General features: G+C 43.0%; 1 protein-coding gene across 1 annotated transcript in view; it reads right to left on the bottom strand.

Moving 5' to 3' along the window:
* Positions 1-3,104: 3,104 nt before the first annotated feature.
* SIAH3 (siah E3 ubiquitin protein ligase family member 3) overlaps positions 3,105-18,452 on the bottom strand; it is a 48,319-nt gene continuing 32,971 nt past the window's right edge. Inside the window, 1 exon segment of the mRNA XM_026072235.1 lies at positions 3,105-3,777. Within this exon segment, the coding sequence (XP_025928020.1) occupies positions 3,184-3,777 (594 nt within the window). The 3' untranslated portion in view covers positions 3,105-3,183.

Below are 18,452 nucleotides of genomic sequence, written 5' to 3' on the forward strand. Positions count from 1 at the left end.
TCACCTTCACTTTATGGCAGTGAAGGGCTGCTCATAGGCTTTGAACTTTGAGGGGATTATGATGCCATCCATGTCAGAAAGCCCTTAAATGAACCTTTAAACTTTTGAATTTTATGCTGAAATGCTTATGAAGGCTGGTTTTAGGTACCCCTATTTCCATTTTCCTCGAAATGTGTCCTCTTTTTCTGTTCTGGGAGTCTTACTGGGCATATTTTCATGAGTACCCCAACATATCTGGATTTATGAAATCCTTGCCAGAGCTGAGGCTCTGCAGCTGTGGAAAAAGCCAAGCAAGGAGGTTACCTGGTTGGCTGCAAAGAGCAGTGAGAAAGATTTGAGCAGTGGTATCCAAGAGGCAGAGTGGGAGGAGCTGAGCAGCATGATGGGTTCTGCAAGCCAGAGGGCGAATCTCAGGCTGAGAGCTCAAAATTGGACTGAGAGGGGTTGTCACAAGATCAGGGGGAGGATTTCAAAGGGATTGGAGAGAATGAACTTTGGTGTCATGAGAAAGCTTTGGGAGCTTTTGGGGGGAGGGCATGAGGGGCATGAGGAGGTCTGTGTCAGGGGGTTCAGATTTCCACTGTCCCATCGAAACCAGAAAACCTTAAGCCAAGGCAGCAGCAATGGATGGAGATACATGTCCCAGAGAACTGCTGCTGTCACTTTCATCCTGTCAGAAATATATTGGTCCTTGGGCAGGGACATGTTCAAAAATATCGACAGTGCATTCTTCATTTCAGTAGATATTTCAAAAGCCATCTAGCTAGAAACAAATAATTTGGAATAAGTGAATACCTGAGGAACATGTCTTGCCCTAGAATTGGTCAYGACCAGAAAACAAAAGCAGTGTTACTTTAGGTCCAGGATGTCTCTTACCTTAGCATGCAAAGAGCTGAGCAAGTTTAAGCTACTGGAACAGTTTTTCTTGTAGTTTTATGTTGTTGATTTGTTTTAATTCAGCAGCAGAATATTTGCCAGAGGAGCTAGAGAATCCAGTTTCAGTCTGCAAAAATGCCAATGATTGATTTATTTATTGCTGTCATTTAGGGAAAGGGCAGTAGTTGCTGGTTCTGAATATTTAACGTTACAGGGAAAAAGCAAGCCGTTCTGAAGCCTATGTGTTCCAGTGAAGTGCAACAAACCAACACGTTCCCCCCAAAATCTGGAGGTGGGAGAGCTGTGCTGGCTAGCCCCCGGCATATSTTTATGGGGACTGATGCTTCTTTTTCAGACCTCAACCTCCATTTCAATCCAGTTACGAGCAGCCTGTTGAAGAAATCCTGACATGTCCCTGTTATGAAAGCCCAGGTAAGGAGGTGAGGTGCGTCTGCAACTCAGACGCATACCCGCATAGCATTCATTTTGGGAAAACTGCAATTTGTTTTATTTCATGCACAGTTTACAATAAATCCCAGGAGAGCAGCAGGTGGGAGAGATTAGCATCAGCGCTTTTCTCTACCCGGAGCTAGCTATAGTGAAATGCTTTAGAAATGTTGAAGGACTATTCTTAAGTAGCTTCTTCCCTTTCTTTTTCTTTTTCTTTTCCTTTTTCCTTTTTCTTTTTCTTTTTCAGGGGCTTAGGCAATTGGCCTTAGTGTCTCCGACTACTAATTGACACAACCTACCCAGCTACTTCTCAGAGAATTGCTCAATGTTTGGGTAACAGACAGGCCACAGCCACTCACGGGCAGAAGGGAAACCAGGAAAAGACAATTTTCCAGGCTTCATCACGTTTGGTCCTCCAGTAGAGCTCTCTCCTTTCACCCGTCACCCTGCTGCAGTGGGATTTCACTGCTAATGTTTGCTACCAAAGAAATGTTCCTGATTGCAGATGTGACTGAATGCTTGGAAAAGGCCAGCACATGTCTCCGTGTTTCCCCGAGAAGTCATCCAAGAGAAAAGCCCTTACAGAAGCCCATGCCCTCTTGTGACCCATGGTGTCTGTGAACCACTCCCAACAAAAGAAAGGGACAGTCCCCACCTCCTAAGTACATGGAAGAAAAAAAAATGATGTTATTTTTAAAGGAGAATGTTTCAAATCTCATAGCCAATTTGCAGATAGATAYTCCAGCCATGTCATTGTTTTAAACCAGTATTTATCAGCATAAGCTGTGGGGCTAAGGAGCCCAAAATTCAACAGTAAGATCAATACACAACTTGGGACCTTCCTGATACTTTATTTTCTGAAAAACTCCTTTGAATGTTTAAGGAAATAGAAGCTAAAAAAGTGAATGCCCTGAGGACTGGTTATCAGTGATCTCCATCCTGGGGCCAGATCATCTAGCCAGCCTGTTACTCCCCATCATGATACAAGAGTACGATTTAATCATTTGTGACTGTCCACTAGCTGTAGTTGGTGATCTATTGCAGGATGAGGCTTCCCAGGTCCCGGCTCAGTGGAGATTTGTGAAGGTGGTGAGTTTTTCTTCTGGAGAGTTCATTATCTGGRTGGCGAATGTTGCTTCCTCATCCTCTGAAGATGAAGGGAGCTTTGAAACTGTGAGCTCCCTGGGGCAGGCACTGCCGTTCATCAGAGGGCTTGGTCGTGACTGCAGTATAAAAGTTAAATCATTATTGCTAGCACGGAAAAACAACCACAGGGCAATAAGCACTCAGTGCCAAGGGAAGGAGGGAGGGTAGTCACAGACACCCTCAGGCAGTCGGAGGCCTGCTGCAATTCAGTCCGTCTGAGGTCAATTCATCACAGTGCACCACTTTCTGAAGTTGCTTGTGATCAATGAACCTGCTGCAACTCGGGTGTTTCCGTCCCTTAATGGAATATTTTACCTTATTTCAGGCACCAAGGCCTCCTTAATACCAGGCAATTAGGCAGACAATGAAGGAAACACATTTTCGTAGCATATTCACACCAAAGGTTTCTGTGAGTCACCCCAGGAGCACTTTCAAYGAGAGCAGTATCAACTCAAAAGGCTGAGCAGTGTTGCTTGGAGGGAGACAACAAATTGATTAGCCTCTTTAAAATTTCTCATAAAATTGTATTAACAAAACAGTAAATACATTACACAGAGACGGTGACCACAGGATGTTTACATAATGCCCACTGTGGACGAGTACTAAATACCATAAAAGACCTGAGACCCCCCCGAAAAGTCTACAAGTTCTGGCTCTCACAAGGCAGTTGGAGCATCATATTTCTCCTCCTCCGCTTCCTCCTCTTCTTCTTCATATTTCAGCCTCAGCATTGTGCACTTTGCTGGTAGTTATTGCAATTCCTATTGCTAGGCTTCCATTATCGGAAAAGAGCTGAGCCAGGGAAGTGTTCAGCACAAGGCAATCCCCATCCGAAATGACAGAGTCAACACACTCCAGTACTGATCTGGGGGTTGCTTCCCACTTAAGTCGCCTCTGATTCCTGTTGAGCTCGAGCCGGTAGGTGAAGTTATCGGCTTGGGTCGGCGTGCCGATCAGCATCATTGTGGCAAAGAACTGGGGGTGACCTTCATACTTCTCCTGCTTCCTGAGAACCAGCAAAAACTGGTGGCCAAGGCAAGAGTGCATGATGATCCAGTCTGTGGGTGCTGGCAGGTGCATGTCCGTGGCCAGGAAGACAATCTCTGCTCCCTGAAGGATGTTGATGTGGTGTGTCTGTCTCAGATGAGACACCACCACCTCCAGGTGCCCTTCCCATTGGCAAGAGAAGAGCGGGCACGTGCAAGGCACCAGCTGGGGGTCATGCACTGCTTCGTGGTGGTGGCAGGGAGGAAGGCCGCCTTGCTCTGTGGACACCCGGGCAGCTGTGCAGCGATTCGACACATACTACAAGAAGAGAGAAATTACATGTAATAGCTGGTTGACAAGGAACCGGTGCAGATATACAAGGTGCAGTCCCAACAGATGCCAGTCAACTGAAATCCCACCTAAATGACACTGGTGAGAATGCCAGGAACTCATTGCTTTTGAAATCAGCTTGAGACCGGGGCAATCCAGGCCTGGGTTTGCACAGCAAGGGTGCTGGCAGTTGCCTTGTTCTCCAGGATGAGAGAGAAACTGGTTGAGCCTTGATACGTCACTTTAAATGAAAGTGATGTATGTGTTCAAAGAGCAATTTCATTAGTTCAGAGAGAAAAATCTGATTAAAAAGAAAAAAAGTGCAACAAAACAAGGACAGCATGGGGCATTTTATAGAGTTACGGCTCTTGCAGCTCAGAACAAGGAAATGAAATATGTATAGCTTTATTATTCTTTAATGAAACACACTAGCGAATACAGGCATTTTTTCTGAAACAATATGCTTTATAACACACATAATTTGTGACATAAAAGTCAATTTTTATTGTATACGATGCCTTCATTTTTTTGGTCAATGTATTTGTTGCTTAATTGTGTTTTCCTCCATAAATCTGAAATGGTTCTCAAAGGTGGATAGATGGCAAATTCAGGGCATTTTTATGCTAAAGTTAATTTGGATTAAGGTAGGGTGGTTAACGGAAAATGCAGTAGCTCTTGCAGAATGGTTCCATGTGAGGACTAGGAAGCAAACCACTCTGTTTCTGTCAGGTGGATGTTGTTGAAGAGAAACAAGTAAGTCTTACTCAACCCAAAGTGTATGCACATGTAATGTTATTCAGGGAGAATAATGGCTCTCCTGAAATAACTCTATGCGTAGACAAACCCTAAGGCACAGGCATGATGGTCATGCTTCATCCTACCTAATTTTAAGCATTTACCACAGCCATATGAAACAGAAATCTGGTTACCTTAGACTGCCTGTGCAGTCAATAGAGGGAGGCAGGCACTTCCAGGGGTTGATTCAGATCTTAGGTGGAGTAATTCACCTCCTAACTGGGGTGCTGCTGGCAGGCACAGGTGACTAAGGATGGGATCCAATCTGTCTAGTTGCACCTAAGTTTTAAGCACATAAATGTAGGAAGACTTTTTCTCCCTCTGAACTCCTTTGAAGATGCTAATAGGAAAAGATATATTTATGTATAAGAAGTAACAGTATATGCATATATGTACCTATGTATACATATATACACATATGTGTATATATATACACGTGTGTGTGTGTGTGTGATGTGTATATATATATACGTGTGTGTGTGTGTGTGTGTGTGTGTGTGTATTTGCTTAAATACAAGTTTTAGGAAAATTTAGGAAATTCACCTGGTACTCAAATGAGAGTGACTACACTCTACTATGGGTTTATAACTTAAGCTCTGTGGTTAGGTGGGATAAGTCGAGGCTTTTATGCCCATGCATCAGCACTGCCTCATGAAACCCTGTAATACGTCAGCATCTTTCCTCAAAAGATAAAGCAAGTTTCTACACAGGTGCTTGCAAAGGACAGCTTGAAAATACAAACTGGACATAACCCTGGGGCACCTGCTTCAACACAGCCTGGAACAGCAGATCTAAGAGGTGCAGACCACAGGATGTATCCCAACCAGGGCCATTTCCAGCACCACCACCTGCAGTGAGCAGTGTGGTGAGCACCCGGTAGGGAGCAGAGCAGGAGGGCAGTTGTGCAAGTTGGCAACTCAGTACCTGAGGCCCAACTCTTGTTTTCTCACCTTCCACCAGTGCAAGTATTCACAAAACAGCAATATCACAGAAAATCAGAAAATCCACTGCTAACGGCCAACCCCTCCCTTGGAAGCAAATAACCTTAAAGTTGTGATTTGAGGTTTTCTGCCCCATGTCTATTCTTTTTAACACATGTACCCAAAACAAGGGGAACATTATGGATCTAACATCTACCAGCCATGCTTCTCCTTACCATATCCAAAGTCATAGTGGATATGAGACTTTTTTGGCCATTTGGAGTCTATAGGCAATGAGACTCAAAGGCCTGTCTCTCACTGAGACTTATTTTCAGCAGACATTTGTTTTCACTGGAGACAAACATAATCCAGTACAATAGTAGCTAGATATGTTGCAAATTGTGTGTTGTCACATCTTTCTGTGGATACCTGGATGCCATTCATTACAGCTTTGACACAGCAGAGTAAGTGTCCTTACTGCAGCCATTTTTTTCCCCTCACAACTTGTACTTTTGCTTTCCATGACATTTTGGAAGGCAATCTCTTGGGTGAACTGTCCCAGTCCTTAAACAAGCAGAGGTCCCTTGCCAGCCAGGACTGTTAAGTCCTGGATCTCCATTCAGCTATCCAGTTTGTCAGTAGCTGGCAGGGGAACACCATGGCCAGGCAGGGTTATGCATGCTGCTACGTGCATGGTTCTTCCTAAGACACCAGGAGTCAAAGAGCGGCATTTCTAATTCCTCTGACATTTGGTACAAGGAATAATAGACTGTTTAAGCACAATAATTGAACCATCTAGCTTTTTCTTTGGAGAATTATTACTTCAAACTATTATGTTACTGCTCTTTTTTTCCCCCCTTAGTTTTTTTTTATTTTGCTGTATAAAACTCAGGAATGTAAGTTTTCCAAACAGAGATAATGAATCAAGGACTGAAAAATGACTAGCATTATCTGGGAAGTAAAGCAGGTCATTATAAACTAATCAAGGTTTGTGACTTTGGCTGCCTGCTTATCGTGGTGGGACTGCTGGAGAGGTCTGGTTCCCCCTTAATTCTACAYTAATTTTTGCATCCCATTAGGATGAAAGTTATGGTTAATTTAAACTCTTTTGGTGAAAGAGGCTACTGGAATGGCAGATCATAAAAGCCTTTTAAGAAAATCCCTGAAATGCTAATTGCCTCATAAAATGAATTCTAATCTCCCAATCTAATACAGTGGGTGTGAGCAATTACTTTCTCTCACCAAATTGTTAATGCAACATTAGTGATTATACTAATTAAAGCTAATGAACTCATACTCACATGCTGATAAACCTCTCAACCACTCGACAAGTTCCAGCCTTCTATCCATTTTATTTAATTCCTCTTTTGGAAGATGAATCTTAAATTAACCTCTTGAAAAACATTGAAAATTAGATTTTGAAATGTGAAGCTTTATAGAGTGTGTATAATTCCTCTCCAAAGGTTACCAGAGTCAGAGAAACCATTTCCACTGAGGATGTAATTGAATTTAAAAATGCATTTTCCTAATTTGATAAGCTACCCTAGCATGGAGTGCAATGGTAGCTCATCCATCTGAACTGTATTCAAGGTAAGAAAATACAAGTCTCTCCAAAAATCATGTTATAACAATCACATTTCAATAGGTCAGGAACTGGGAAAATAAATTACAATAAACAATTTAGTCAGTGGATCTCACTTCTTTCCTTCATTTGTGATTTTTTTGTGTGTGTGCGAAAATAAATCACAGTTCCCTTCAGCATACTCCATTTTTGAAACATTTTCATGAATCATTTCAGCAAAGAATTTTTGTTCTAAATTTTTTCAGTTCAGGTTTGTTCAAAATATTTGATATTCCAGCACAGACCATGTGGTCTATTTTTATTCTCTGACTAGGTGAGAGTAATCTTCAAAATCTAGTTTCTGAATTTTTGAATATTCCTTTTCTAAATTCTCAATTTTGTAATATTCTGACAAAAATATTTAAAAATTTCTGGTCTCTGTGAAGAAAGCCTCCAAGAAAATTCTATTATTTGAATATTCACTTACACTTTTGAAGTATAAGCATGACTAGTGGGATACTGTGCCCTTGCTGTTCTTTTGCATGGCTGTGAATTGAACCTGTAAAATTGAAATGCAAAAGAGGCATAAAAATGATCGCATCAAACATTTAAATATTTAAATAAATATTTGTGGGCATTTTTTCATGTTTAATCTGTTCCAGTGTTTTCTTTTCATCATTTGTAAACTGGTTACCTAAGAAAATTAGGCTTATAATATTGTTCTGCCAGTCCAGTCCTTTTCTCAATAATCTTTTAGCCTGTTAGCCAATTTCAGTCAAATTTAAGTGTGATAGAAATCTCAAAGATATTAATTTTCAACCAGTTTTGTGAAAAGTGGCGCAGGGTGGAGAAGAATTACTCTTTTGTGTCTCCAGAGAAGAATAGCTTGCCACATGAACAAGATTACATTGTCAGATATGAGAGAACATAAACAACTGCAGCTAGAGCACAATTATATTATTAGACACTAGAGAATCCACATGAGACAGAGTCTTTATGAACAGCAGAAAAGGCTTCAGTCAGAGTGCTCTTCATTAGACACAAGATAATCCAGCCACGAGACACAAAGCCACAGGAAACCAGGCTCTGCTGCTCACAGAACAATTTTCTCTTAATGATGTGGCTTATTCTAGTGTAAATCTTTGTAAGAACAATTCATTTGGCGAAGAGTAGATTTATAAATACCTGGTGTATTTTTTTAGGAACAAAAAAAAAAAAGAAAAGCTCATATTCAGACCTGGGACGCGTTGCTTCTGGGTCCTGCCCCAGCCTTTCTATGGACTTTTTTCTAAAAATTGGACAAATCACTCTAGGTATGATTCATCTGTTCTAACTTTGACATCTGAGGAGTAGATGGCTAAGTCTGAATTACATCAGCTCCTTTTATAGTCCATGAAGACCTCCAGAGTTCAATTCAGTTCATCCCAAGAGAGATCAAGTGCACGTTCCTCTGGATACCGCTCTCGAAGTGCAGGTGGGATTGACCCCATCCTCGGGGACAGATCTGCTGGTTTCCAGCTGAGGAGGAGAAGAGCAGCCCATTTCAGATGGGAAGGAGTTGCATGGCGATAGGGTGCTTCCGTCTTACACAACCCAGGACGGTGAGTAACATACTGGCGACAATGTAGTGGGGGAGAGAGAAGAGGTTTACACCTCTTCACACACAGGTGTAAACCTGTGGCTCCCTACCATTGTTACACCTCCAGTCACCAGTGACTCGATAGAAACTGGGGGGACTCGATAGGGGAAGGTCAAAGGATAGATCCAGTAAAGGAGCTGAGCAGCAAAACCAGGCTGTGGGTGGACTGCAGGGTTGGGATTCCCTCAAGACAGTTTCGGAAGTAGACATCCTATCATCCTACCTACCTATAGGCAGATGCTATCTGGTAGACACCCATATCTGAGTAAGCCACCCTGACTCCCTCTTGAGTTGAGATTTCAGCCCTCAGGGACACAATGTTTTAGATGTCCACATTCCCTAGTCTCGGTGCCTATGTTCATCAGTGCAATGAAAGTCTCCCTGCTCAGCTGCTGTCTGCCCCTGAAGATGCCCCACCTCAGAGAAGACCTCACTCTTTGGCTGACCATTCTCCAAGCTGCCCAGCTCTGTGCTTCCGCATCCAGGCAGAGCTGCCATCTCTTGCCTGACCCTGACTGGGGCACGGCACAGAATGCAGGAACACATAAATCCCGTAGTACCCAAGCCATAGAGCATGTCTAAAGCATATGCACAGAAGCATTACAGAAGCACAGCTGTTACTCCCTAAACTCGTTACTCATTAAAAACATGGCAGTAATCCCATCTGAAGGTGTCAGCAGCCCTGGCCAAAGTGAGAAATGGGGTGGACAAAGAACTGAGGCACAGAGGGATTAAAGATCCAAATATACTGACCATATCTAGTTGTTCAGCTTGTATCACACAACTCCCAACTTTTCAGAGCAAAATTGCCTCATAGAGCACTTGATATCTTCCAAATGCAGCCTTCATTAACCTCAGATGCAGCTGCAAGTGAGAAATGGGATTGTGCACTTGCGTAGCCACAACCATATCATAGGACACACAAGAGTGCACTGTGCTGGCTCATCCTGCTGGGAATGTTTAAGGCTCATTAGTCCATCTAGCAAAACTGTGAAAAGTTCTAGTAAATCTAGAAAATCTGTGTGTGCTGCCCACTTTTCAGAACAGTTTCCTGGTTAAAGGCTTTGACCTAAAAAGGTTTCAAACCAACATTCCCCTGGGAATCCCTTAGTTGCATGCAGGATGTGGGAGAAAAGGTGGGACTTACACCGGCACTAGGTCACTGCGAACCCCCAAATTCAAGAATGGCAGGGCCAAAAAGAGGTGGAGAAGATATAAGTATGTCCCTGCCCCCAGAGTTGGGGCACCCAGCTGGGAGAGAGGGCTTTGGTATTGCTTCTCCCTCTCAGGACACCTTTTGTATTTTAGCTAGTGAACACTTCAGGTCAACTATGGTGAAAGTAGTGGAAATGAGGGCAGCAATGCCCATTTCATGGGGCATGCAGGTGCCAGCTCCCTCATAAATGCCTCGAGCCCTGAGTTCTCTGTTGCTCATCAACACATCTTCAAAAGGGAGGGCAAAGACTGCTGCTACCCCAAGCAGCCTCATAATGAGAGTCCTAATTACTGAACCGAGAGTGCTTCAAAACCCTCAGGAGAAAAGGAGGGTTATATCCTGGCCTCCGACCTCCTGGGAGAGATCTCAGACCCTGAGACTGTGGTGTAAGAAGAGGGTGAACCTCACCGCCACGTCTCAGAAGAATGACCTCTGCTCAGTTCTTTGAAGGAGCGCTTAAATGTCACCATTCTGCAATTTCCAGTGTTTCCCAGTGTTATAAAGGGAGCCTAGATGTTTGGTTCATACGTTTACTTATAGCAATGCACATAATGTGCAAAAAAAGCAGCCTTTTATATGTTTACAAACACTGCAGTGCATGCTGAGGAAAACGACTCACTCACTACCCAGTCAATAAGGCTGTCTGACAGGAAAGCAAGTGCTGTGAATAATCATCTTTTTCCAGACACTTCACACTTGTGTAACTGTGTTTTATTGGTTGATCACACACAACTGCAAACACTCATTAATTCACCCATGGCCCTGGTTATTTGCTTGGGGAAGTCAATGGTGTAGTCTGAAGGCCATCAAAGTGGAGCTTTCGAATGGGGTCATGCAGAGAAGACGATAAAGCTTGACAGGCAAGTCAGACGTGAGACCCAGCTCTAACCAGGAGACAGTACTCCTACTTTCTACCCCTACCCATCTTTTGTACATCCTGATCCACTGCAACTTAACCTATCTTCTGAGAGGGAACCCACATCTGCTCCTTTTGTGGGTCCAAATTCTCTCCTCCTCAGCCAGAGCTTTTTTGCTAAATTACAGGAGCCCTGGTAGGAAGTTGCTTCTGGGTTTTCCTCTGTGAATTAAAGCAGATAAGACTGTGAATTCTCATGCAATTCCCAGTTCCTGAATGCCTCTTCTGTGGCTGAGATTGCATGTTACTCAGCTGTAGTTTCCTCCATCAGTGACTGCTAGTTTCAAGTCCCATATGAATGAATCTTCTTCCTTTTTGCTCTCTGCAAACCTAGAACCATACTTCAGATTAAACATATCCAAAACCAAATTTATTAAATATAAATGCTCGATACCTTGACTCCAAGGGCTCATAATGCTCTGTTTTATCTATGGTGTAAAGTCCCTAGATGTCCCATTTTGGGAAAAACAGGTTGTATGGAGGACATTCCAGCACCACTCTGGATGCTCACTGTGCTTGTTGACAGCAGCTGGGACCTTCAGTGACAGCCAGAGGCTAGGAAGGACTCTGCTCGCCCCACTATTACAAACCCACCATTACCTACCTGTGCTAATACTGCCTCTGGATAAGGTTGTTCCCATTCTAAAACCTGGGTTCCTATTGTGTATAACTTTGTAAAACTTAAGATGTTTGGGGTGACACCTTTCAGAGCGGGTTCCTGATTCAGGCTGGCTTAAAAATGTATATTAAATTATATATGCACCCACACATGCACATACACATTTATTTATAATATAAACTCATAACAATTGCTGACCTGGTTTGGATGTCTCTGAGAATAATACAGTGGGGGTAAATGTGTTGTTTTATCCAGGTTAAAGCATTCTGGTACTCTTTCTATTTAAAAAAGTACTCTGAGGGTGAAATCTGGTAGGGGGAGAGGGAAGCCCATGCATTTTGAAGACAAGAGTATTTTTGCTGTCCTTGTGAAAATAGTCCCAAATTTGAGACCATTTTGAGACCTGCACATTTTTTGAAACTGGCTCTGAGGAGAAGGGGGTTCACTTTGTCCTGTTTTTCTTCTGTGGAGCTCATCACTGTGGCTGCATCTGTTGGAGCATCACAGACATCTGTTAATACCTGTGATGTGCTAAGATATAATGGCAGTATTATTTCCCAATTTAGGGACAAAGAATTGAGGCACAGAGGGAATAAAGATCCAAATGTACTGACCATATCTGGTTGTTCAGCTTGTATCACACAACCCCCAACTTTTCAGAGCAAAATTGCCTCATAGAGCACTTGATATCTTCCAAACACTTCTTTAACCTCAGATGCAGCTACAAGTGATCAGATCTAAGGCTTTACATTGAGCAACTCAAAAGCAGAGATCAGATGGCTGGCAGCCATCCACAAACAGTTGGCTGTAAATGACTTCAGTATCACACAGGACTTGTCAGGGGGCGGCATGAATGGAGTCCCGTTCTCCAGGGCAATGTGATATCCCCCTGCTACACTACCCTCCAGCATGCCATCACTTTTCTCATCTCTAGTTACCTTCCATCTTCTGCAACAGGGGACACAGCTACCCCAGCTGCAGGAGATCAGCCTTGAAATGTGCCATGAGAGTTTGATGCATTTTGCCTTTGGGGACAGCAGAGTGAAGATTTCTATAGCCCACATCTTATAGTTTCCGGCTGTTATTGCTTTGGCAGCACATGGAGAGAAGGTGAGAGGGCCCTGGGCCTGCAATTTTGCAAGAACGTGCCCATGCGTGCAGAAGAGGGTGGAAAGGTTCCAGCTCCCACCTTGGCCCCCTACCTACAGCAGATGCCTCTTGGCAAGAGCCCCACAGTGGCATTCAGAGTTTCTACTGAAACAATTTGTCTTTTTCTTTGTCTCTGCAACGTGCTACTTCTACATCTTTTCTTACTGTCATCCTCCTCTTCTCTGGCTACTCAGGGCCCAATCCCTTCTTCTCATCTGTATGGAAACTGCCTCCAATAATTTTCTAATTCTTAGCTTCTTTCTGCCTCATAAAAGCTTTACCACCCACTGGCATCCACCTACGTGCTATTTACACCCACCACACAGGGACTGATGCTCCAAAGAACTATAAAGGTAACATGAACAAACTAGTGAGTCTTTTAATTGTGGTCTTCATTTAATTTCTCTTCTGCTATTTTTTAGTATGCTAGTGAGATTTTGAAATCTCTCAAATGAAAGAAAAGAGAAGGAGGGGGGAAAAAAAACCCTCAGCCTATTTTGTCAAAAGCTGTATTTCCGTATCTGAAATTAAGAAGTCCAAACCAGGGCTCATGTTGGAGATATATTTAAAATTTTAATTACACAAAATCCTATTCATTATGAATGCATCAGCTGAATTTCTTAAGTACTGAATAATAGTTGCAGCTTTGGCAGTGGAAGGAATTATTTTCCCCACGATCAAATGGCAGCAAGAGTCCAACTTCAAGCTCATTTTGCTAATCTCGCTTTGCAACATAATCAGGCATGACTGGGTAACACAGCGCATGGGATGTGTTAATGGCTCTCCTCATGCTAATGACAAACCTCTGCACACACAGAGAAAATACTCTTTTAGGCCCTGTCTGCACTTTAGCACCATACTTCCCTGTATCAAAGAGGAATCTGAATTTTAGATGAGACCATAAATTTCCAGAGATTTTTGGAAAAAAAATTGATTTTAGTAGTAGTTACAGATGTAACAAAAATATGTTGCCATATTTTAAATATATTCCAGATGGAAAGAAAGACATTATTCTCAAATTCTCAAAACACCTTCTGTTTGCTTTTCAAAAATAAGGGTTTTCAGCATAAACTGTCATGTAGTCTTGAAGTGCAAGAGAAAAATATCAAGAAATTTGACATTCTTCAATACATTAAAAACAATATAGTTATAATGAAATATAAACAGGATCCATACTAAAACATTTCAGTCTCATACCCACTTTGTGAGGGAGACTCAGGCATAGACACTGGCAGGGTGTGTATGGGGTTATGTTCTCTATCTCTCATGCTTTAAAACCACATTCGATAAACATTCCCACCCCAGGCAGGAGGACACTGAAATTTCCCCTTAGCGCTGACCTCTGAAATGCACCTCTTGGGTTTCAAATTGAGGGGAGATGCACCGTCTCCTTAATCCTCAATCAAGACGGGTCATGGACACAGAGACCCCCAAAAAATTCCCATTTAAATCATCCCAGTTTAGTTGCTGTGTTTGCCTTTCTGCATGGTCTTATTTTGTAGCTAACTTGAGATCACTTTCTGTGCTTTCATTGAGGAATAAATTACCTTGAGGATATACAAGCAAAACCATATACATAGGCAATTCCTGTGGAGCATCTGGCACAGTTATTTCCTTGCCAAAATAAATGTGAAAAACATGAAGATAAAATGGAAGCATCTGGATCTGCGGAGGTCTGACTGGTTAGAAAGTTGATACATATCAGCTGCTTTGGGGTAACTGCCCCGTGTCTACTCTAAGGGCTTAACCAAGGTTGAATCTTAGATTTAATCTCTGTAATAACAGAAAAAAAGACATCYTGAGTAAATATAGTAGATCTCATGAGAGATGATGACTGTGGGAATGAATAGGATCAGACATGCTCGTAGTGTCCAGAGTAGCTTTGCTCAGTGCAGGTCACCTGCGACTTTCTCACATTTGTGCTCACTACGCTCACCCACATCACCTCTCCAATCTCTGCTGCTTGGGTTTGGGATACCCTTGCAGAAGCAGTGGCTTCTCGGAAATTTTGAAGAACCTTTAAAACTAAGGAACAATAGAAAGGGATCGCAAACTTCTACCGTTTCTAAAGAAAAAACCCACAAGACTCCTCTTGCCTGTGCTGTTTTGGCCTTTCTCAGAGATACCTGAGTGAGGAGCTACACCAAGATTGTCTCGGTTCTGAGTTACCTTCTGCAGGAGCCAGTCTGGAACCAAGAGAGACTCTGTCATGAGCACAGGGAGCTTCGCTGAAGTGCATACGGCTCCTGGGGGCAACTCCAGACCCTGGAGCCGGAGTGACAGCCAGCACCAGCAACACACATGGGAAGTATGGGCAGCTGCAGGCCAGCAACCTGGTCTTGCTCTTCTCCTGGTAGTCAAAGTCTGAACATAACATAATCATTAGACATGATCTGAACACTTCCATCTTCCAGTTTGGTGCCGGGGGACCCTTTACAGCAGCTAGGGAAACCTTCTCCTGTCAGACTAATCCACTCTTCCGCAGAGCTGTTCCTAACATATCAGGCTAGCTTGTTCTTAAAAAATACCACAGGACATGGTACCACAGCCACCTGCCTAGAGATCTCTCTTATCAGAGTATCAATAATAGTAGCACCAGAAAGCTTTTCGTAATTTGCAACTTGTATTGTCTTTGCTGCACAATGGGCACAATGTAGAGCCATAGTACAGAGTATTTGGTGTTGTCTTGCTGATGTATTTGGGCATGGAGATATTTACCGTCTCCTCTTTGGACTAGGTGTAAATTTTATATCTTGTTTTAACTAAGGGTGATGCCTTTAGACACTATCCCCATTGGTGACAGGGGGAAAGAATTGGAAATCAAGGCACTTACTCTCAGTTCTTGCACCAGAAAGGTGGTGCATAACCACTATTTTTCACCAGATCTCTCCTGATGCAAACAAGGCTGGTTGTGGCTCTGGGTGATACAATGAACAGCCTGCATATATAAAAAGAGCTAATCCAAAATTTAGAATGATCTGAAGATATGCTTCACCCTTTATCCACTTTGTATTTTATATAAAGACTGTTAACAAAGTGCAAAACCATTATAGGCTTTAATTAAAAGCTGAGTGATAAAATAGTTCCAAGCTGCATCTGTTCTGTCTGATAGGGGAGGTGGAGTTCACAAGGGCTCTAGATCAGACCTGTTGCTTTTGTGTTTTACATTCATGCTGAGGAAAAAATTAATATGTAAAAGGAAAAAAAAAAAAAAAAAGAAGAAGAAATGATTACCCACTGTGCTCATAAACTTACCAGTTCAGACTGGATCTAATAACTCATCATCCAATATTCATTTATAAGTTACTACAGTAACAGCATGTCTCTGCAAAGGGCATATTTGCTGGTGTCATCTGAGATAATTAGACCAAATCCTCCTGAAACAATAGAAATGTTTCCCTTCCATCAGACAACCTCCAGCTACCACAATTATATGACGTTTAAATTCACTTACTGCTCTTTCAGGAACACACCCCAGGAGCACCAAACCATGACACAAGAATTCCTGGTCTTCTGGAAGGAGAAAGGAGACAAGGTGGTGGCTGCTAAGCATGCCAGCAACCTCTCATGGCATGACCCATGCCTCCAAGCCCATCCCAACCAGACACACATGCTGCTGGCCATGGATTTGGTGCATGGGCTATACCACACCACTCCTGTAATTGTCACAGGGTAATGAGGAATTGCTTCCACACCAGGCAGCTCACAGCTGAACTGAGATCCTGGTCTGGGACCACCTAGGCTGAGCAGGTGGAAGAGCTCAGCATGCAAAGCTGCTGGCCCTGCTCCCTTCCCACAGCTCCTGCTGTAGCTGTTTGCGGGCTTCTCCCCATATGGCCTATGTCTCTGTAGTGATCACAGAGCAATGTAACAGCTTTAAGAGGCTCCTAATGTTATCTTAGGACTTTCTCCCGAGAGCTGTGTCTGGGAGAATGCAAGAGGGGCTTAAAGTCACATCTGCCTCCCTCTCCCTGCTGGGCAAGACTCAGGCACCTATGATGTGACACCTGTACAAGGAACAAGGATTAGCAAAATCTACCTGGGCATAATGATGAAAGCTGAGGTCTGGGTCTCTGCAAACATGGGTTCACTTTCCAGAGGCTCACTTCACCACCTCAGCTCATATCCTTCCTTAGCCCATCTGTCAAACCTACTTGGAAAGCCCTGCAGGTGACAACTGTCCTGTGCTCCAGGTAGGTGCAACGCCTAGCACAACAGGGCCCTGGTCTCAGCTGAGGTCTCACAGAGCACAAATGACAATGAAATAGTGTGTGTGCAAGCAGGCCTCCCATGAAGTTTATTCTCATTCACTTCATGATATTTACATCTCTTCAAAAGAGAAAGTACAGTAGTGAATGAGTAAGTTCTTGTTACAAGCCAGCCCCAAATTCTACATTGTTTTGTTGTCACTTGAACGTGGCTTGAGTTTGTGCAGTCTGTCTTAAGACGGGGAAAAACGAAAACCATCCAGAAAACCAAAGCAAGCCATTAACTTTGTGCATGAAAAACCAACTGCAATTTAGTTTTTTTTTTTTTTTTTGTAATGTATGCCAATATTTCATTGATATATCCTTTGTGGAAGGAAAAGGACATTTGCGTGGGAAGATTTGGCTTATGTCACAAATACTTCTTCTTTTAATTCTGTGCAAATCATAGCCTGTTCATTTTTCTTCCTCCCCCTCAAATTCTCGAAGAATAGTTCTTTTAGAAGTTATCTTCATAAGGGGAGGATGCAGGTGGAAAGAAAGGAGCAGAAAGGAAGGCTCAGTTTAGCCAGAGAAGAAAACGTTCCACCTACAGCAAGAAAATTATCTCTATTAATAGAGTGAAAGTTTAAAGGGTTTTGTTAAAGAAAAAAAACTAAAGCCTTCTAAGCTAACATTCATGCTTATGGAAAGGCACTGGATTGACAGCTCCTGAGTCTGCAGAAGTAACAGAGCACAGAGAGCAACAGTGTTCATTTTTTCCACCCTGGCTTGCCAAAATGTCTCAGATCTAAGACAAAATAGTCTTCCCTAGCCAGGAGAGGTAGGGTTGGTCTCCATGCTCAGTTAGGGCTGTCCCTGCCACCATGAAGTACCTCTTCTGGCAGTGCTTTTTGGAGGTAAGACTCCCCTGACATCCTCCCCAGCCCACAACAGCTACCTCCCCCCTGACTTACAAAAGCCAGGATCCGGCTGTGCCTGCTCCCTTATGCTCCATGGGCAAGGGGGGATGTCTCCAGGGGATAATGGTGCTGTTTGTCGTTTCCCGAGGCTGGATGGTAGCTGGCAATCTTTGGTTCATTACCCAGTGAAGCCACAGCTCTTGAGGTCTAGTTATTTTTAAAGTCAGGGAAGGACTTGATGAAAATCAATTAGCACAGGCTGCTTATGAGAGCAGAGGCATCATGGACTTTCTATTAGCTCCAGTTTCTCTGGCTGTCCATCCTAGGATTTCCGATTTCAGTGCAAGTGTAGTACTGTAGGAAGGGGGCAGAGGTGCTAAGTTTGTTATTCAAAGCCCTCCTTGCAATTAGATGTCCCTCCCCACACGCCTTCATTTGTCTTTTGAGAAGTTCAGCCAGTTCCTCCCTGTGCAGGCACCTTAATACTTGTTCTTATAAACTCATCTAGCTGTACAATATTCCAAACCTTGCATGTTGTACAAGTGAATAATTGTACAACTATTCTATTATGCTTATGGGTTTTGAGGATTTGGGGGGATAGAATTTTCTAATTTTGTTTTCTTTTTAGTGTATTTTCAGCTTTCCATAGAGAGCTTTTTATAGAGCTTTCTGTGTGACATGTTATTGAACTAGATGATAGGCCACTCATTTCAGCACATCAAAGGCATTTCAGCCTTTCTT

This window comes from Apteryx rowi, unplaced genomic scaffold, assembly GCF_003343035.1.
Source record: "Apteryx rowi isolate R43461 unplaced genomic scaffold, aptRow1 scaffold_339, whole genome shotgun sequence".
Classification (NCBI taxonomy): domain Eukaryota; kingdom Metazoa; phylum Chordata; class Aves; order Apterygiformes; family Apterygidae; genus Apteryx; species Apteryx rowi.